Source organism: Mobula birostris, chromosome 2 (genome assembly GCF_030028105.1).
Source record: "Mobula birostris isolate sMobBir1 chromosome 2, sMobBir1.hap1, whole genome shotgun sequence".
NCBI lineage: Eukaryota > Metazoa > Chordata > Chondrichthyes > Myliobatiformes > Myliobatidae > Mobula > Mobula birostris.
The window spans coordinates 132017484-132039522 of NC_092371.1; the positions used below are offsets into that span (position 1 = coordinate 132017484).

Here is a 22039-nt window from a genome sequence, read left to right on the forward strand (position 1 = left end):
TTTTTGAAGTCCCAGGCTTCTCTAACTTGGAGAACAGCATGGCTGGCAAGGAGGAATTGACAACAGAGTTGGACTCCATACACAGCCACAAAACATTAGAACCCTAGCACTGACAGCCCAATAATAGTGTCTAATCCCAGCCCTCCTTCAGACTTGAGCTTTTGTAAATGGATTTTCAAAATCCTGTGATTCTTATAATTCCAGATATAAGACAATATTATGGAGTCCAACTCTTTAAAGAAAGCTGATGGAAGAAAAATGGGGAGATTTTGACAAAGATAAAGAAACCTAGGAAGGGAAACCATTTTAATTGAATTTATACCACCAATCATGGACAGAGGTAGAGTTTTCCAACTTTCTATATTCTGTTTTAAGTTTTGAAATAAACTCCACGAAGTTTAATTTGAATATTAATTTAGAATCTTTGGGGATTGTCGAGCCGAGATAAGTAACTACTTTCAACGGGACACTTTCCAAAAAACCCCGTGTGTAGTCATTGGAGAGGGGCACAAAGTCACTTTTCGTCCAATTGAGTGAGTATGCCGATAGTCTGCCAAAAGAGGTGATTAAATTTAGAAGGGGGACTGACTTTTCTGAGTTTTGTAAGTAGAGTATCACATCGTCAGCATATCAACTAGTAAGTGTGTCATTCCTCCCACTTTCAAACCCAGAATATTTGGGTGACATCTTATTTTTAAGGCAAGGGGCTCTACTGCGACGGCAAAAAGGGCCGGCGAGAGAGGGCGCCCCCTGCTGGACTGAACGGTGTAGGGGAAACTGAGCTGACTTGTCACCATTAGTTATAATAGAACACATTGGGCTAGTGTTGATCAGTTTTACCCAAGATACAAATAACTCCCCAAGCCCAAACCTGTACAGTGACTCAAACATGTAAGGCCACTCAATCTGGTCAAAAGCCTTTTGTGCATCAAGGGATAAAATTGCTGCCCCATTAGCTTTCCCATGATCCGCGTATATAGTATTAAGGAGGCATCTGACATTGGAAAAAGAGAACCTACCTGGGACAAATCCTGTCTGATCAGGATGAATGATAGATGACAAATACTTATTTAGTTGGTTAGCCAGCATTTTAGTAATTACTTTTCTATCAAAATTCTGGAGTGCAATGGGCCTATAGCTGGCCGGGTCTGTTTCGTCTTTACCATTCTTTAAAATGAGGGAAATGTTAGCCTCGTACAATGTTTTATCTCCCTCAGAGCAAAATATCATTCTGAGGAGAAGTGGGGCAAGGGTATCACAGAATTTCTTATAAAATTCACAGCCAAATCCAGCAGTCTTGCCGGATGGAAATGACTTAATGGCAGAAGTTATTTCTTCCAATGTGAAGGCAGAAGTTATTTCTTCCAATGTGAAGTCAGAATCTAAATCCTCCCTAGCAGCGTCACTAAGTTTCAGCATTACAAGAGAGTCAAAGAAGTCATTCAAATCAGATAGCGTGGCATTGCATTTAGAGGTGCACAGTTCACTGTAAAATTCCTTAAAACAGTCATTTATCCCCTTGGGGTTAGTTAGCAGGTGCCCGCCCTCGATCTAATGCAGTGAATTGACCTCAGGGCCTGGGCGCCCCTGAGCTGCCGCGCCAGGAGCCCCTCAGGCTTCTCCCCCATTTCGAAATGCTTTTATCTTAATTTTAACAGGAGGTTATTTATTTGACTACCCAAGATACAATTGTACTCATACTTAAGCTTCATTATTTTATTATAATCTTCAGAGGATTTCGAAGCCTGGTATGTCACTTCGATGGTTGGGAGAGTATTCTCAATCTCTAATAATCGCCCTTCTCTCTCCCTCTTAGCATCGGATTCACATGAAATTATATACCCAAGAATTACAACTTTTAATGTCTCCCAGAGTGTGGAATCTGACACCTCGCCGTTATCATTAATTTCTATAAAATCTTTTAATCTGGTGGTGATATATTCTATAAATTTCTTATCGACGAGTAGGGAGGGGTTAAAATGCCAGGAATAGATTTGTTTGGAAAGGGAGAGATTTAGTGACATTGTCAAGGGGCTATGGTCAGAAATTAAACTATCATGATACTTTGTATTGGTAACACGAGATATTAAATGAGAGTCAACCAAAAATAGACTATTCTGCTATAAGATTTGTGAACGTGAGAATAATAAGAATAATCCTTGTTGACGGGATGTTGAACTCACCAAATATCTACTAAATTCCTAGATCTAATCAAATTATTTAGGGCCTGCACTGACACGATATTTGAGGGTGGGCGGGAGGACAATCTATCTAAATATGGGTCCAGGTAGCAATTCAAGTCACCGCTGATTATTATATTTGAATTACCGGCATCTGGAAGTAAATCAAAAGCTTTCCTAAAAAGATTTCGCTCGTCTGTGTTTGGACCATAAATACTAAGGAAGGTTAGCAGAAACGAATTAATGGTGCCAGAGATCATCATAAATCTGCCAAGAGGGCCTGTGGTCATGGAAGTGAGTTGAAATGGAATATTTTTCCTAAAGAGGACAGCCACACCACGGGCATGAGAAGTAAATGATGACTGGTAAACCTGCGATATCCAGCTAGACCTCAATCTGCATTGCTCAGTTACTTTGATATGGGTTTCCTGCAGAAAAATCACATTCTGCAGATTTGAGATGTCTAAAAACTTTATCCCTCTTAGCAACATGACCAAGGCCCTTAACATTCCACGAGACTATTGTAATATCTTTACCCCCCCCCAGCTGTGTTCTACCGCAAGGCCTCTGCATATGAGAATAAAAAGGAGATTATTAGAGTTGAGCACAAACATAGTAAACAATGCAAAATAACTGGCAGCTTCATAAGAACACAACATCCACCAAAAAAACATGTCTGAGCTATAAACAGGAACAACGCACACCCTAACCCACCCCCTTCGTGTCTCCCTAAACCAGACACATAGTTCCCCATTTCCATCCCAAAAGGAGCTGCTGGGCAGGTAACTAACATTACACAATTATCACAAACCCCCTCTCCGAGAAAATTTATAACACAAATTATATAATACCATTAAACAAATGCTATTATGGCTGGGGAGATGTATCCAACCCTTATAACAAAAATATTTAGAACATTCTCTGCAATTAAATTCCAGTGTGACATACAGCATTTCAAAACTACATATAACAAGCAAGTCCCTCCCCTTATCCCAACATGGAAACCGGCACAAATATAAGCTGAATAAACTGTCAATATATCTACTCCCTTTTGAGTGCATTATTCCTTTCCAAGAATTGTGCTGCTTCTATCGGGTCGTCACATACTTTAGGCGCTCTTCCATCTTGATGATAAATATAGAGCCTAGCCGGATATCGCATCGTGTGCTTGATTCCTCCATCACGCAGAGTTTGCAGTACATCACGAAAGGCACGACATTGAGTCATCGCCTCTTTAGTATAGTCCGGGAAGATCAAGACCTTATTCCCCTTGTACTCCATGGGTCGTAATCTGCTGCGGCGCAGGATCAGCCCTTTCACTTGAAAGTGATGGATACGTGCCAAGATGGTGCGCAGTTTCCCGCTGGCAGCCGGCTTCGGATAGACAGAGCGATGTGCGCAATCGACTTTAACCGGATATGGGAAATGCTCTTCCCCAAGCAACTTAGGAATCAGTCTGGAAACAAATTCAGTAGGTTTACCACCCTCCTTGCCCTCTTGTATTCCTACAATCTTAATATTATGTCTCTAAGTCATGCACTTCAGCTTCAAGCTGGCTATTTTGTCTCATTAGCTCTGAATACTTAACTTCAAGCTCTAGCACGCGTGTTTCAAGGTCACTGGTGGTTAGTTCTTGACTAGCCACACGGGCTTGTAAGTCAGCCTGGGAGGCCACAAGCGCCTCAAACTTGGTCTCAAAAACATCAAAGCGGTCGTTAATGTCGCGCAGAACTGACTCAGAAATCTCCCGACCTAATTCCTTACACATGGCTCAAGTTTTATCCGGCGGTATCTCAGACGCGGAGAAGTTCTTTACAGACCCCTCGTTAGCACTAACTTGGGTAGTTTGGCAGTCAGCAGTCTCGGATTTATTTGCCTTCGGCATTGTCAAACTTTTCCAGACACTTAGTTTAGACATACTGTTGGCCTATGAATGAATAAAACACAGTATAATAGTAATTTTATCGAGGCCTCAGAGAGGAGCACTGACCAAACATGGCTAATCCATACGCATGCGTACTAGCGTCCCCCCTCACTCGGTTCTTTACTGTTGTTCGTGTCGTTGGGTGAGTGAATGGACATCAGTACTAAAACAAGTCACTGGACATGAATTAAACAACAGGGATGTCATACTGACTGATCTAAATACAGTAGACTCAGTGGGGGAAGGAGACAGGAACAGAGTCTAAGATGATACTCGGAGGCAGCCTGGTCTCAGGTTTCCCTCAACGTGAAGATGGTTCTTTCCCTGTAGAGGGGCTATTGAGGTGTAGGCTTCTTCCCATATTCCTTCAAGTGAGGTACTTCCACTAAATGACACAAAATTAATAAATTTTATTTAATAAAATTAATATCTTACTGCTTCACTTGCCAGTTTAACACTTACATAAGCCAGGTAGAAACAGTTTTTGAGCTGCAAGTACTTCTTCCATTTTGCTGTGTAGCTAGGATCCAAGGTGGTAAGGCTGTTATCTGCAGCATAAAGATGGTCAGATGAGAACTGTAGTCTCCGTCTTCAAATATACTAACACTCTGCTCTATCCACCACTGTCTCAACTCATCTGCTCTTAAATCTTACTGACACTCTGTCTATTCCAAATCATTCCTGGTCACCTTCCACACTTAACGCTCTTTAAACTATCCTGTCTGTCCCCTGCCATTGATCCACGCCCAGTCCCATCCCCCGCCATTGATCCACGCCCAGTCCCGTCCCCCGCCATTGATCCACGCCCAGTCCCGTCCCCCGCCATTGATCCACGCCCAGTCCCGTCCCCCGCCATTGATCCACGCCCAGTCCCGTCCCCCGCCATTGATCCACGCCCAGTCCCGTCCCCCGCCATTGATCCACGCCCAGTCCCGTCCCCCGCCATTGATCCACGTCCAGTCCCGTCCCCCGCCATTGATCCACGCCCAGTCCCGTCCCCCGCCATTGATCCACGCCCAGTCCCGTCCCCGCGCCATTGATCCACACCCAGTTTCGTCCCCTGCCACCATCACTCAGGTTTCTCCTTGGACATTCACTCATTCCTACTTTGGTAATTTCCTCCAGACCCACAACTTTCCAGAGCTCTATATGCTCCCATTTTATCCTGTATTTTAAAGTCACTTCACCATGCATGGCTGTGCGTATACTTGCCAAGATTCCAAACTCTGGAATTTCCTTCCCTATCCCCCCCCCCACTTTTTTTTTAAACCTTATGATGCTCCTTGAAATATCTTATTCACCACCCAAGCATTTCCTGACTTAACTGAGTGTTAACTGAGTGTTATTTTACACGGCATTGGATAGATCTTTAATAGCACCACAGGAAGCCCTGTTTGCTCCCTTCAAGTTACAAAAATGGATCTAGCAGGTTGCTGAGTGTAATGACCAAGACAGAGTCCGATGAAGCACATCTCTGCTGAACAAGCTGATAAAGAGATGGCTGCAAGCGTCCGACAAGAGGCCATAACACCACCAGGGTAAGAAGGGTTGGTCTAGCCAAGTCAGAACAGCATAGGAACAAGCCCTTTGGTCCAGCTGATCCATGCTGACCAAGGTGGCCATCAAAGCTAGTTGGATGTATGACAACTCTGGCAGGGTTTGCAAGACATTACTTCCTACAAAGCGAAACCCAATAGCATGAATGGCAGCTATGTGCCACCACCAGATGAACTCAACGCCTTCTATGCCCACTTTGAAAGGGAGAATATAACTACAGCTGTGAAGATCCTTCCCTGCTGCACCTGATGACCCTGTGCCCTCTGTCTCAGAGGCCGATGTTAGGCTGTTTCCAAAGAGGGTGAACCCTCGCAAGGCAGAAGGTCCCGATGGAGTACCTGGTATGGCTCTGAAAACCTGTACCAACCAACTGGCAGGAGTATTCAAGGACATTTTCAATCTCTCACTGCTACGGGTGGAAGTTCCCACTTGCTTCAAAAAGGCAACAATTATACCAGTGCCTAAGAAGAATAATATGAGCTGCCTTAATGACTATCACCCCATAGCACTCACATCGACAGTGATGAAACACTTTGAGAGGTTGGTCATGACTAGACTGAACTTCTGCCACAATAGGTCAGCAGCAGATGCAATCTCAATGGCTCTGTACTTCCCTCTGCAATTGGATCCTCGACTTCCTAACTGGAAGACCACAATCTGTGTGGATTAGTGATAACATCTCCTCCTCGCTGACGACCAACACTGGTGCACCTCGGGTGTGTGCTTCGCCCACTGTTCTACTCTCTGTATACACATGACTGTGTGGCTAGGCATAGCTCAAATACCATCTACAAATTTGCTGATGACACAACCATAGTTGGTAAAATCTCAGGTGGTGACGAGAAGGCGTACAGGAGTGAGATATGCCAACTAGTGGAATGGTGCCGCAGTAACAACCTGGCACTCAATGTCAGTAAGACGAAAGAACTGATTGTGGACTTCAGGATGGGTAAGACAAAGGAACACATACCAATCCTCAAAGAGGGATCAGAAGTGGAGAGAGTGAGCAGTTTCAAGTTCCTGGGTGTCAAGATCTCTGAGGACCTAACCTGGTCCCAACATATCGATGCAGTTATAAAGAAGGCAAGACAGCGACTATATTTCATTAGGAGTTCGAAGAGATTTGGCATGTCAACAGATACACTCAGAAACTTCTATAGATTTATCTTGGACAGCATTCTGACAGGCTGCATCACTGTCTGGTATGGGGGGGGGGGGGGAGGGGAGGGGGCTACTGCACAAGACCGGAAGAAGCTGCAGAAGGTTGTAAATCTAGTCGGCTCCATCTTGGGTACTTGCCTACAAACTGCCCAGGACATCTTCAAGGAGCAGTGTCTCAGAAAGGCAGCGTCCATTATTAAGGACCTCCAGCAACCCAGGGCATGCCCTTTTCTCACTGTTACCATCAGGTAGGAGGTACAGAAGCCTGAAGGCACACACTCAGCGATTCAGGAACAGCTTCTTCCCCTTTGCCATCCGATTCCTAAATGGACTTTGAATCCTTGAACACTACCTTAACTTTTTAAGTATATATTATTTCTGTTTTTTGCATGATTTTTAATCTATTCAATACACATATACTGTAATTTATTTACTATTTTACTTTTTTTCCTTTTATATTATGTATTGCATTGCACTGCACTGCTGCTGCTAAGTTAACAAATTTCACGACACATGCCGGCGATAATAAACCTGACTCTGATTTTCTCCACATCTTTTCAACCTTTCCTTTCTATATACCTATCCAAATGTCTTTCAAACATCATTGTTGGACCTACCTCAACTACTTTCTCTCGCTGCTTGTTTCATATACCACCATCCTCTGCATGAAGTTTCCCATCAGATCCCATTTAAATATTTCTTCAAGTATGATGTACATTCACAAGGAATAAAAAACTTATTGTACATATCAAAGAAACTCTCTCCCTGTCTGTACAGGATTGGAATCCATACAACCAGCAGCAGTCACAACAGTGCAGAAACAAACACAGAGTTTAATTCATTTCAATTACTAATCTCCTTTAGTTTATGTATCCAAACAGGTAGAATATTTTAACGCATGAGCTCGGAGTGGGGTGGGAGATAGTGCAGTGGGATGAAGAGAAGGAAAGTTAAACTCCTACCCCTCTGACACCACTGGATGTCAAGGTTGCTGCCCAGTGTCTCAGGAAAATTTCATCCTTGCTTTCAACAATAGATCCAAAAGACAAGACCATGGAGTGATTAGTAAAAGACAAGACCATGGAGCGATTAGTAAAAGACAAGACCATGGAGTGATTAGTAAAAGACAAGACCATGGAGTGATTAGTAAAAGACAAGACCATGGAGTGATTAGTAACCCAGGCTGACTTGCCAAGTTTGATCAACTGAGCCGCCCTTCCAGTAATACTCTTATTGGGATGTTAGTCTGGCCTAGATTACTAGGACCACCAGGAATGTTCCTACATCCTTTGCACGGACAAACTTGAACAGCAAGGGAAGTCAGCAGACGTGCCAGTGGCTAATAAAAGGTCAGCGGAATCCCCCCCAGAACATTAAATAACATTTCTTTCAATGATCAACAAGTTCTTTCTAACACAATGGAAAAGAGCAGGAGGGAATCAGCAAACTCACCAGCTTTCTGGTAAAAGTTAGCCGTTTCATAGGCCAGAGCTGCAATTAGACCTGGATTGTGCTTCAGTTCAATGGCTCTTGCGATGGTCACTTTAATTAAAGGCAAATAGATGGTCACTTGATGGTGAAACAATTGCGCTCAATTTTTTAATCTCTTAATATTGTATCAGGTGAGTAATTTATATACATTTATCTGAGCGTTCTCCATGAGACTTGGAGCTGACAGAGAAGAATTAACAGGAGCAATAAGGGAGCACATCGTCCTAACTGGTGCACAACATGATGTGGCACATTTGGTGTCGGTTATGCTGCTCATGTGAAAGTGTGTGGCACAGGATAGGTTTTTACTGGCATATTATTCCTAGTTCTACCATTTTAGTTCTGATAAGAATCATACAGCATGGAATCAGGCCCTTTGGTCCAAATTGTCCATGTTGACTAGGAAGCCCATCAAAGCTCACCTAACTTGCTCAAGTCTGGCTGCAGGGTCTAAACTTAACCTTACCAGAAGCTGCCTGACCTGCTGAGTTGTTTTTTGGCCAATATTTTGCTTCTTGCTGGTTGCCTCAGGAGAGGGCAGTGAGCAGGCATACTCATGAACTGCTGTACTGTAACAGGGCTGCCACAGTAGTATAGCAGTGAGCAGGATGCTATTACAGCTTGAGGAGTCCAGGAGTTTGGAATTCAATTTCCATTGCCATCTGCAAGGAGTTTGTACATTCTCCCCGTGTTTCCTCTGGGTGCTCTGGTTTTCTCCCACAGTCCAAAGACATACTGGTTAGTAGGTTAACTTGGTCATTATAAATTGTCCCGTGATTAGGCTAATGTTAAATATCGGTGGATTCCTGGGCGGGTGCAGCTCGTTGGGATGGAAGGGCCTGTTCTGTATGTTTAAATAAAGATAAATCAACCTGCTGGGCTGCATGAAAGGATAGCGGCTAGAGGGCAGTAATTAACCAATTGGGCTTTTAATGATAATCTTTAAGTTTCACAGTCACTTTTACAGATAACTTTTTTTTAGTTTTGGATAATTACAGAAACTGAATGCCATACAGCATCTGAAGTCTGATTCTCAAGGCTTTTTGTCTGGTAAAATTTAAACTTTTGCCTTCTTTTGATAACAGCAGGGTGATATTGCCTTGGCTACAATGGGAAATAGTTTGGTGCTCTGGGCATTGTCTCCCCATTTGTACCTTCTTGAGCCTCAGCTTGACACTGAACAATGTAGGTATCAAGCACCCGTGATTCGAGGTCTTTTCCTTTCTCGGGAGCTGTCACAAGTTTGCCGACTTCATTTTCCTGAGCAAAACAGAAGTAAATTACATTAAAGCCAGCTCTAACTTGTGAATGCAGATAAAGACTGAGGATTCAGTAGACCAGAAACAGAAAACTAAAAGAAACGCATGTTCTCTGGCACAGGAGGATGGGCACCTTACCTGCACCATTTGTAGCCACAGTGAATGACAAATTGTGCTCCTTTTCTGAGGTTACTAAATGTAGCCAGCCTAAGTAAAAAAACATCTAGCATTGTGGGGTGGGGGATGGATTAAAGTAAGTGGAAATTAAACACTTATTTGTTGTTTACCTGGTAGTTCATTGGGTAAATTTAATATATTATAAAACTGATTTGAGATTTTAGTTGTATTGTCAAGCAGCTGTTCTGAAACCTACTGAAGAGATAGTATATCATAGCATTTGACTTCTGCCCATGGTCTATAAAACCATATACAGCTGCAAATCCAAGAGAAATTCACAATTCCATTTCAAGGGAAGTTTTATTTATTTCCTCACCTCATCCTGAACTTGGATTTATTTACAAAAATTGTAATTGGGAAGAGCCAGATTGCAACTGCCTGTAACCAAGAGCTTATGGAATGTAATCAAAAGCTGACAGACATCAAAGTGATTTTATTTCTTCTTGAAGTGCAAGTGATTTGTAATGCACTTGTACTGTTTTACAATGTACGGTTTATACTGACTGTACATGAAAACTATTCTACTTGTCAAATACAAGTGAGAATTAAAATTCCTACACTGGAAACAATTTCTATACGATGGGCAACCTCTGCATTATGGGTTACAGAAATTTGCCTTTACAGAATTCACAAATCACTGCCCAAAAATTTGATATTATAAAGTTCGCTTATAAAATTTATGAAATTTGTGATCACACAAATCTGTGAATTTTTTTCCCCAAACTCTCATTTCTTGATGCATGCATAGATGTCACGGCCCTGCATTGTAGAAAGTTGTGCTACAAACCATTTCTTAGAAACATAACCAGTCCATCCCTGTAATACAGGATTCACTTGTAAAATATTTTGAAAAGAAAGTGGAAAGATAGCGTTATTAGTCTATTTAATTCATTGTCTGGATCTGGGACACATTCACAATTTGTGAATAAAATCCTATCATATGATTGATACATATACCAAGCAAGTTGGTATAAGTATCAATGAAGGAAGGTGGTTCATGAATTAATTAAACCTCATGCTTCTGTCGAACAACTCCACTGTTTCACAAGAATTCAGCTAGGCTTGATCAATATTGTATTTGGAGCCAAAGTTGATACCACTTGTACTCTATGGTATCTAGTTGGGGCATGGGACTGCTGTGAAGCCAAAAAATATTTCTGAAATAATTGAAACTTTCTACTGTGCTTGACAATTCTCCAGGACTGTGTTGCATCAAGTATGGATAGAGTTGAACTCTGCAGCTGATTATTGGGGAAGATCAGATAGGAATCTCTCTCTCTCGCCCCCTCTCCCCCACCAAACCTTCAGCGAAGCTGCTGTAAATGTGCAGATCTTCAGGCAGTGGTCAGGAAGGCAGCCATTGCTTACCTTGATATGTTTGAAGATCCCAGCTGCAGTCTTCAAGCTTCTGTGTACCTCCTTTGCTTCATCCACTGTAATACTAAGAGTGAATTGACAACATGTAATTCAACTTCAATTCAGAATCAGCTTCACACAAGGATGTTTAGCTTCAAATAATCCAGTTACTTACTCCTCCTTTCCAGCAAGTCTGGAGGCATACTTTGTGTGCCAAAGAGCGACGTTAAACTCCATAGAGACTAGGTCGAAGATGGCATCCTGTTGAGCACTGAGATCAAAGTCAAAATATTCCAGTTAAATCTTTGATAAACTCCAGAGAAATCCACATCTACATTCAAGATTAAATTTTTGGGGAACCCATTACAAAAAAAGTACAAAGGATCAGCATTACAAAAAAAGGGAGTGCAACTTGTCAAGCTTCCAAAGGTTAGTTTGATTAGCAAACAAGGGAATGCTTACCTATACACTACTAGAGAAGACTACCCATGTCTTAAATACCTCTAGAGTGACTCAGCTAGAAACAATTAGCCAGCAGGTTTCCTGGTTGCATGGCCAAAATTTAGAAAGAATGCAAAGAGTATCTTCATTGTCAAGAAGGAATGTGGGTAAAACTTCCCTCTAGTGTAAAACTATGTGGTTCATTCATTTTCTTCAGCAAAGAAAGGTGTTACAGGTTTCAAATTAGTTAAGAAAACATATCTGCTTGTATGACAGTTCAGGACATATAATATTTCCGTGACAACTGGCTCAATAAGTAATTACTCTTCTAATAATTTTGCTTCTTTCCTGGCTACCTTGAATTTTGTGAAAGGTTTTTTTTTATAAATTTACAATGGAAATGTTAACCTTTCCCCAAGACAAGATTTGGGAGAAAAATGCCAAGTGCTTGAAACCAGACCTCCAACACAATGAATTGCCTGTATCTGCAGCATGGGAAACAAATGCTGGAAGCTGAAACAAAAAAAGAGTAATGCTAGAATAACTCAGCCAGGTGGGCAACATTTGTGGGAAGAGATGCCAGTCAAAGTTACAGGTCATTGTATTAATGATTTGAGGAGATTTGTTATGTCACTTAAGACTCTTGCAAAGTTCTGTAGACGTACATTGGAGAGTATTCTGTCTGACCACATCGCCACCTGGTATGGAAACTCCATGCACAGGATCACAAGTTATAGATATAGCCATCTCCAGTACAAGCACCACCATCCCCACCATCGTGAGGTGATGCTTCAAAGTGACATCCACCTCCAAAGGACCTTCACTATCTAGAATATGCCCTCTTCTCATTAATACGCGTTACTATCATTACGGAGGTGGTACAGGGACCTCAGATATATAGTCAACATTTTAGGAACAGTTTCTTCCCCTCTGTCATCAGATTTTTGAGCAGGCTACGACCATGAATGCTACCTTGCTATTCCTTTTTATTTATACTATTTAGTTCCTAATTTATATTAATTTGATGTCTTTGCACTGTACTACTGCTGCAAAACAACAAATTTCACAATATACAAGTCAGCAATAATAAACCTAATTCTAATTTGGTTGAGAATAGAGGTGTCATGATTAGCAATCTTCTTGATGACACCAACATTGGTGGTACAGTGATCAGTGAAGAAGGCTGTCTTGATGTGTAACATTAATTAGGAAAATGGGGAAAGGAATGCAGATAAAATTTAACCTAGATATGCAAGGTGATACTTTGGTAAGTACCAGGGCAAAAGTATAGACAGAGCTAGACAAGACCCTGAGGAGTAGAATTGATGGAGAAGACTGGAGCTACAAGTACATAGTTCCCCAAGTGGCATCACGGGTAGACAAGGTGATCAAGAAGGCATATGGCATGCTCAGCTTCATCAACTGAGGCACTGAGTACAAGAGTTGGGATTCATGTTCAAATTGCACAAGACACTGGTTAGACAGCACTTGAATGATGTGCAGTTCTGGCCTCCCTGTGTATAGGAAGGAAGTGAATGAACAAGAGGATACAGGAAAGACAAGGATGTTGCCTGCACTGGAGGGCTTGAATTACAAGAGGAGGTTAGGTCTCTTTTCCCTGCAGTGCCTGATGTGGAGGGGTGAGCTTATGATTTAATAAACTTCTGAGGGGCATCAATAAGATGAACAGCCAAAGCCTTTTCCTCCAAGGGAGGGATGCCTAAAACCAAAGGGCAAAGGTTTAAAAAGGGACCTGAGAGACAATTAATAACCCCACCCCCCACCTAGACATAGAATGGTGAGAATATTGAATGAGCTAGCACAGGAAGTGGTAGAGGTGGGTACAAATACATTTCAAAGATATTTGGGCAGCTACATGGATAGCGAAGGTTTAGGAGAGTATTGGCAAGGGCTGGATGTCACTTGCAATGTCTTACAGGGGCTTTTCCAATGCAGTCTAAAGTCTTCCAACTATAGCAATAACAAATGAGCAGCTTTTGAGGGTCGGTTAAGGTTTGTGTTGGGCACATGGCCAAGATATTAAGGTGTTTGTCTAATGATCTGAAGGTCGCTAGTTCGAGCCTCAGCTGTGGCAGCGTGTTTGTGTCCTTGAGCAAGGCACTTAAGCACACATTGCTCTAGTGTCTGTGCGAGGAGTGGTGCCCCACACAGACTTCCAATCTGCGCCTTGTAAGGCATGAAAATGCCCGATGCAGGCCTCTCATGGTCTGAGTTGACGTTTCCCGCTCCCCGCTAAAGTTATGAATTTTAAATGAGGGAAGGGGCATGGCCTTACAATTTGCACAACTTCACATAACAGAGCCACACTACTCATGAATCAAAGTGCTCATTTGTTTGTAGTTATTGTTCTGACGCGTCATCACTCCCATGGAATTTTATTATAACTATCCTCATTGTAAGAGGCTCAGACCATGACAGTTACTATTACATCATCCAGTTTTTTTTTAAGACAAGACACATATCCCCATTGTTTATGCCAGTGCATACTTTCCAAGCCCTGCTTGGGTACTCAATACAGTTTGTGTTGAAATAACTGCCCAGCTTTTAAGCTCTGGCTCCAATTGTTTTTGCAAACAGAAATACTGCACAACTATTTTGTGTGTGTGAGTGTGCATGCTTTTTTTTTTAAAAAAAAGGACAGGGCTATGGGTAAAGAGAGTTGAGGATGGGTCATGCAAGATTTCTTCTGTGCCTCACATCAAAATTGCTGGTGAACACAGCAGGCCAGGCAGCATCTCTAGGAAGAGGTACAGTCGACGTTTCGGGCCAAGACCCTTCGTCAGGACTAACTGAAGGAAGAGCTAGTAAGAGATTTGAAAGTGGGAGGGGGAGGGGGAAGGGGGAGATCCAAAATGATAGGAGAAGGCAGGAGGGGGAGGGATGGAGCCAAGAGCTGGACAGGTGATTAGCAAAGGGGATATGAGAGGATCATGGGACAGGAGGCCCAGGGAGAAGGAAAAGGGGGAGGGGGGGAAACCCAGAGGATGGGCAAGGGGTATAGTCAGAGGGACAGAGGGAGAAAAAGGAGAGAGAGAAACAAAGAAAGAATGTGTGTATATAAATAAATAATGGATGGGGTACAAGGGGGAAATGAGGCATCAGCAGAAGTTAGAGAAGTCAATGTTCATGCCATCAGGTTGGAGGTTACCCAGACGGAATATAAGGTGTTCTTCCTCCAACCTGAGTGTGGCTTCATCTTTACAGTAGAGGAGGCCGTGGATAGACATGTCAGAATGGGAATGGGATGTGGAATTAAAATGTGTGGCCACTGGGAGATCCTGCTTTCTCTGGCGGACAGAGCGTAGGTGTTCAGCAAAACGATCTCCCAGTCTGCGTCGGGTCTCGCCAATATATAGAAGGCCACATCGGGAGCACCAGACGCAGTATATAACCCCAGCCGACTCACAGGTGAAGTGTTGCCTCACCTGGAAGGACTGTCTGGGGCCCTGAATGGTGGTAAGGGAGGAAGTGTAAGGGCATGTGTAGCACTTGTTCTGCTTACAAGGATAAGTGCCAGAAGGAATATCAGTGGGGAGGGATGGGAGGGGGACGAATGGACAAGGGAGTCACGTAGGGAGCGATCCCTGCGGAAAGCAGAGAGAGGCGGGGAGGGAAAGATGTGCTTAGTGGTGGGATCCCGTTGGAGGTGGCAGAAGTTACGGAGAATAATATGTTGGATCCAGAGGCTGGTGAGGTAGGTGAGGACCAGAGGAACCCTATTCCTAGTGGGGTGACGGGAGGATGGAGTGACAGCAGATGTGCGTGAAATGGGGGAGATGCGTTTGAGAGCAGAGTTGATGGTGGAGGAAGGGAAGTCCCTTTCTTTAAAAAAGGAGGACATCTCCCTCATCCTGGAATGAAAAGCCTCATCCTGAGAGCAGATGTGACAGAGACGGAGGAATTGCGAGAAGGGGATGGCATTTTTGCAAGAGACAGGGTGAGAAGAGGAATAGTCCAGATAGCTGTGAGAGTCAGTAGGCTTATAGTAGACATCAGTAGATAAGCTGTCTCCAGAGATAGAGACAGAAAGATCTAGAAAGGGGAGGGAGGTGTCGGAAATGGACCAGGTAAACTTGAGGGCAGAGTGAAAGTTGGAAGCAAAGTTAATGAAGTCAGCGAGCTCAGCATGCGTGCAGGAAGCAGCGCCAACGCAGTCGATGTAGCAAAGGAAAAGTTGGGGAAAACTCCAGAATAGGTTTGGAACATAGATTGTTCCATAAAGCCAACAAAAAGACAGGCACAGCTAGGACCCATACGGGTGCCCATAGCTACACCTTTAGTTTGGAGGAAGTGGGAGGAGCAAAAGGAGAAATTATTAAGAGTAAGGACTAATTCCGCTAGACGGAGCAGAGTGGTGGTAGAGGGGAAATGATTAGGTCTGGAATCCAAAAAGTAGCAGAGAGCTTTGAGACCTTCCTGATGGGGGATGGAAGTAATAGGAACTGGACATCCATGGTGAAAATAAAGGTGGGGGCCAGGGAACTTAAAATCATCGAAAAGTTTAAGAGCGTGAGAAGTGTCACGAACATAGGTAGGAAGGGATTGAACAAGGGGGGAGAAAACCGTGTCAAGTAGGCCAGAGAAAGCAGAATCTCCCAGTGGCCACACATTTTAATTCCACATCCCATTCTGATATGTCTATCCATGGCCTCCTCTACTGTAAAGATGAAGCCACACTCAGGTTGGAGGAACAACACCTTATATTCCATCTGGGTAGCCTCCAATCTGATGGCATGAACATTGACTTCTCTAACTTCCACTAATGCCCCACCTTCCCCTTGTACCCCATCCGTCATTTATTTATATACACACATTCTTTCTCTCTCTCCTTTTTGTCCCTCTGACTATACCCCTTGCCCATCCTGTGGGTTTCCCCCCCTCCCCCCTTTCCTTTTCCCTGGGCCTCCTGTCCCATGATTCTCTCATATCCCTTTTGCCAATCACCTGTCCAGCTCTTGGCTCCATCCCTCCCCCTCCTGTCTTCTCCTATCATTTCGGATCTCCCCCTCCCACTTTCAAATCTCTTACTAGCTCTTCCTTCAGTTACTCCTGACGAAGGGTCTCAGCCTGAAACGTCGACTGTACCTCTTCCTAGCGATGCTGCCTGGTCTGCTGCGTTCACCAGCAACTTTGATGTGTGTTGCTTGAGTTTCCAGCATCTGCAGAATTCCTCATGTTTATGTTCTTCTGTGCCTTATGGAATAGAATTCTATTTCCTGCACCTCCACCTGGTCTTTCTTTTCCCACTTCTGACAATTTCCTTTTCTGCACAAGTTACATAAATAGCAAATAAAAACCTACTTAAATAATATGAAGCTCAGAAATTGCATAGAGAATTCTAAAAAAGGGGTTACATCTCTGGATAGTCATCACGGAGTATAAAAGATAACTGGAACTTTGGATGGCTTGCTTAAAACATTAATTCTTTCTAGAGCAATTTCCTAAAATGATCTAGGAGTTTAAGTAGACTCTTCCAGGGAATGAAATAGCTGATAGTGAAGATAGTGTCCTTTGGGAAGGATCAGTGGGAAGAATCAAAATGCTTAGCATGGCTTAGTCTCTATCCCTTAAGAGATGTGAGTGGCAAATTTTTCACTCAGTAGTATCTGGAATGGGCTGCCAGAGGAGGTCAGTATGGAAGCAGGAGCAGTAATATTTAAGACACCTGGCCAGATATCTGAATGTGCAGGACACGGAGGAAAATGGAATTAGGCATGATAGTTAACATAGATGCAGAGGGCCAAAGGGCCTGTTTCAGTGCTATGCAAGTTCAAGATATGGTCTGTTTTCATTCTGGTTGATAGCATTTTACTGAAAAACAGATAACCTGGCAGCCTTGGGTCTGCGGTAGTGCCAGATCAGCATGTTTTCTGGACCATTTACCTAGACACACTTATCTCACTTTTAAAAAGGTAGAGTGTTCCTATGAAATGGTTCATAAGCTGAAATATCCTAAAGCGAAGAAGCAATTACCATTTATTTATGGGAAAATTTTGTGAGCGTTCGCAGACCAAAAAATAACCTACCAAATCATGCCAAATAACACATAAAACCTAAAATAACAGTAACATATAGTAAAAGCAGGAATGATATAATAAATACACAGCCTATATAAAGTAGAAATACTTTTCCACAACCATTGCCTGCACTGTTCTCCATAGTGAAAATCTCACGCAAGCGCCGTTGGCAGAAAATCTCACGCAAGCGCTGTTGGCAAAAAAACGGCGCAAGCTCTCTCCAGTAACCTTTAAGCTATGAAGCTGCCAAATCATACCAAATAACACGTAAAAATACACAGCCTATATAAAGTAGAAATAATGTATATACAGTGTAGTATCACTTACCGGAATTGGTTCAGCGCCGAGCACACTGATGGTGGTGTGTTAGACTAAGTCGTTGGAGGTTGGGGTGGTGCAGTGGCCCCCACCTTCCGGGCCACCAACCGATACCGATCCACGAAGCATGCAGGGGTGCAGTGGTAGCCAGGAGGCACACAGCACATCTTTAAGAAAAAAGCCCAAACAAACATGTTAATTAATTAGGTGCCGCCCAGCACATAAATGTCAGCCCAGATAAGTGCCGATTTCTGATTGCGTCGTCTCTGATCTGGGCCGACAATTACGTGTCAGGCGGCACCTAATTAATTAGCATGTTTATTTTGGATTTTTTCTTAAAGATGTGCAGTGTGCCTCCCGGCTACCGCTGCATTCTCCGTGAATCGGTATCTGTCCGTGGCCTGGGGGTTGGGGTGGTGGGACACTGGGGTGTCGCCTGTTTCCATTAGAGCAGGTGGCTCATCTTCTCTTATGGCTGCCCGCCTCGATGTCGAAGGTCGAGGTTCGTCGTCTGCTGTGGCTGATGTGGAAGGCTTGCTTGACTGCTCAGCCTCGCGCATTTTTCTATCACACAGTTCTTTGTAAGGACTCAAACCATCTTGCAAATATCCCCTAAACCTATGTACTCTTTCAAAATTAAAGTCGTACTTTATCATTGCAGCGAAAATCTCACGCAGTTGCTTCACATTCAGTTCCTGGACGACTTCACTTTCGGTCCGTTCGCTACTGCATTTGGTTTTGATTGTTATCCTTTCCTTCCAATTGCATCAGCTCTTCATCTATCAGATCTTGGTCATGGGATGCCAAAACCTCTTCAACATCATCTTCATCAGCTTCCACAAGTCAAACTCACTTTGTCCTTGCTTCGTTCACCACGATCAAAACGCTTAATTATTTCTAGTTTTACGCTAAGCGTAACACCCTTACGAGTTCTTTTAGGCTTTTCCGATGCCATAGATCTCATCTTGCAAACTACTGGTCACAGGCACGTGTTTAAGCAATGCCGACAAGAATGCCGTTGCGAATCCGGGGGAGAGCCGCTGCTTGGGTCGCATGCTGCCTTTTATCGCGCGCTGATTTTTTTTCGTAAACAGTGAAAACACCTTCTGAAAGCGAAAACAGGGTACTAATGTAGGTCTTTCATAACAGTGAGGTTTTGTAAAGCGAACGTTCGAAAAGCGGGGGACACCTGTATACAGATACTACTTGAGCGGGTCGAGGGCAAGCAATGTGACCCTCAGTGCTGAGATATGGGGCTCAGGGCTAGTCTTTAGTCAGCACCACAAAACGCAGCCCATTGCCAAGCCTTACAATGCCAGATCACCTGGGATCCTACAACTCTCTCTGTCTCAGCACCATGTCTTAGATAGAATAGAAGCAGCTACCTCCCTTTGTTTACTACACATCTCCCTCCAGCCAGAGAGTCTCTGTAAAAACAAGTTCACTGAGCTGGGGAAAGCTAAGCAGCCAAACAACCGGGGGAGACAGCAGCTTCCATCACATCCAAGTGATGGCAACACGGGAGACCACAGGATCTGGGCAATCTGGTCAGTTCCAAGTAGCAGCTCAGACTCAGTGTGCTGGCCAGGGTGCAACCTCAAGCCCTCCATCTTCACTGAGCTGCTACACTACTGGCCCTTGCCTGCTTAATACCAGCTCTTACAGAAAGCACCTTTGCACTGTGCCCAGGGCAATTCATTGCTGATTCACACCAAGTTCCTGGCACAGCAACGTTATATAATATAACCCTATTTTAGCTTCATGAGTGCACTTGTTCATTAGCTGTGCCTTGAAAAGTAGGCCAAAAGCCAATGTATAAATAAAATGGCTTGGCAAGTCAGAGGGGAAAGGACAGATTTGTGGCTCTCTTCATCAACGACACTTTGGCTTAGGCTATTGGACACTGGTCTGTGCCACATTAACTCAACACTTCAACTGGAACAAGTTCATGGGCTAGATAGCCAAATCCTGTCACTATTTCTTAGATTATATATTCCAGATATGTTTCTTTCTGATGCCTTGTGGAGCTTAAAGTAGTTGCCATAGTCACCTGCCAGACTTTCAAAGCTATTCACTGAGTCAACTTTTTAACAGGGCGCTTCAAAGTCAAACAACTTAGAGTTAATAACCATAGAATATTTCCTTAGCAGTTTGGTGAGGCCACACCTGTACTACAACATACCGTTTTGGTTTGCACAGGAATATACTGCATGTGCTTTAGATAAAGCGAAGCAAAGGCAAACTGCTCTGAGATTTATAAATGAGAGGCCCTCTAGAAGGAAGACTGAGTAAAAAGGAGCATGTTCTACCAAATTACTGAGTTCTCAAATATAAAAATTCTTGATGCCTGAAACTTGCAGTCAAACTCAGGATAAGGGTTTAGCCATTCAGAATTGTATCAGGAAGAACTACCTCCCTCAGGGTTACTGAACCTTTGGAGTTACCACCTAAAGTGCTGTGGCATTCAGTTCCCCTTGGCATCAGGTGTGGTAATCTGCTCACATGCACTCCAGTAAACAAGTCTTTAAATGTGCACATTAATTACAGTGTACGTAATTCAGGGCTTTCAACTCCAACAATTCTCAGCAGTAACACAGGTAGAAGAATAAAGAGTCCCAGGTATGGTCTCAGTCATCTGAGGCCTCATGTTACTTAGACGCTCTTCTTCATGTTTGGTGAGCACAAGAGAAGGTTGATGCATAGAATCAGCTACTATTCAGTATTAGGTAATTTACTTACCTGAAACAACATGGGTCACAAGAGACTACAGATGCTGCAATCTGGAGCAACAAATGATCTGCTGGAAGAATTCAGTGGGTTGAACAGCACCTGTTGTGGGAGGTAGGGTGGAACTGTCGACATTTCGGGTTGAAATCCTACATTACCTCCCAACTCACCTCATGAACGCCACTTGACCCACCAAGTTCCTCCAGCAGACTATTTCTTGCTTGAAGACTTGGGGACTTACCTCCTGGTGGAGGTACAGTACCCTTTCTCTAAGGCCTTAAACAAAAGGCCAGGCAAATGCACATGATTCGCAGCATCACTCACTTGTGCTTTCTGTTTCATCCTGACCAATTGCAAAGTAAATTATCTGGGGCAAGAGCAAAAATCTTTAATTTCTGTGGGGAACGAATCAGGTTTACCTTGTTGGAACAATATCCTCTCATAGACCTGAAATGTTAACTTTCTTTCCCCTCTGATGTTACCTGGCCTACACAGTATTTCAGGCAAAATTTTTATTTCAGATTATCAGTTTATTACCTCACTAGTTGTGGGATATTTTTGGATGAAAATAGATTGCTACATCTTCTACTCTACACTTAATGTAATTAGTTATAAAATCCTTTGTTATGCACTCTTGTGATGTGCTCGCTTTTATGCATCATGAACGCCTGATCATTGAACAGCATGTGGCACCAGGGTCAAGGTTTAGTTATCAATAATAGATTAAATTAGATTAGATTATGAGGACACTCAGTCCTCGTTTATTGTCATTTAGAAATGCAATAATAGACACAAATGACTGGCAGTTAAATACTACCCACCTGCAGCAGTGACACTACAAGGAATCAACACCATTGGTTAAGGCAAAGAGGTACCAAATGCTGTGGGATGGCCACGTAAACACCAAGTCAACACATTTCAGTCACAATGTAAACACGTTAAACAATTATTTGAGACCCACCTTGCTACGTTTCCCTGCAAGGTATCAGTCCATTTAAAGTTCTGAATAAAACGCAGTTTATTTTCTTGTGTGGTGCCATCTAGCGATGTTATGAAACCTTGGACAGTACAAGGTAAAAGAAATGTGAGTAAGTCATGATTATCTATATCACTTTTTTCCAAATTCAATGTTCAAAGTTCAAAGTACATGTATTATCGAAGTATGTACACTATACACAACCTTAAGATTTATCTTACAGGCAGCCACAAAACAAACAGAACCCATTAAAAAAGACCATCATACACATACATCCAATATTAAAAAAAAGTAAACCCTCATGCAAACAAATAAATAAGTAAATAACATTGAGAATTGAAGTTCACGAAAGCCACAAAGCCAGTCACAGCCAATCCGCAAGCTGTAGTTGCAGGCCACAGCCTCAGTTCAGCGCAGAGGCAAATCAACCTCAC

General features: G+C 43.1%; 1 protein-coding gene across 1 annotated transcript in view; it reads right to left on the bottom strand.

Annotated features, from left to right (window-relative positions):
- brox (BRO1 domain and CAAX motif containing) overlaps positions 1-22039 on the bottom strand; it is a 50761-nt gene that overhangs the window by 10453 nt on the left and 18269 nt on the right. The window contains exons 3-8 of the mRNA XM_072248356.1: positions 21591-21687; positions 11281-11376; positions 11118-11190; positions 9468-9573; positions 8275-8364; positions 4567-4652 (exon numbers count right to left, since the gene is read on the bottom strand). Coding sequence (XP_072104457.1) covers positions 4567-4652; positions 8275-8364; positions 9468-9573; positions 11118-11190; positions 11281-11376; positions 21591-21687 — 548 coding nt within the window. The remainder of the gene's footprint in view (positions 1-4566; positions 4653-8274; positions 8365-9467; positions 9574-11117; positions 11191-11280; positions 11377-21590; positions 21688-22039) is intronic.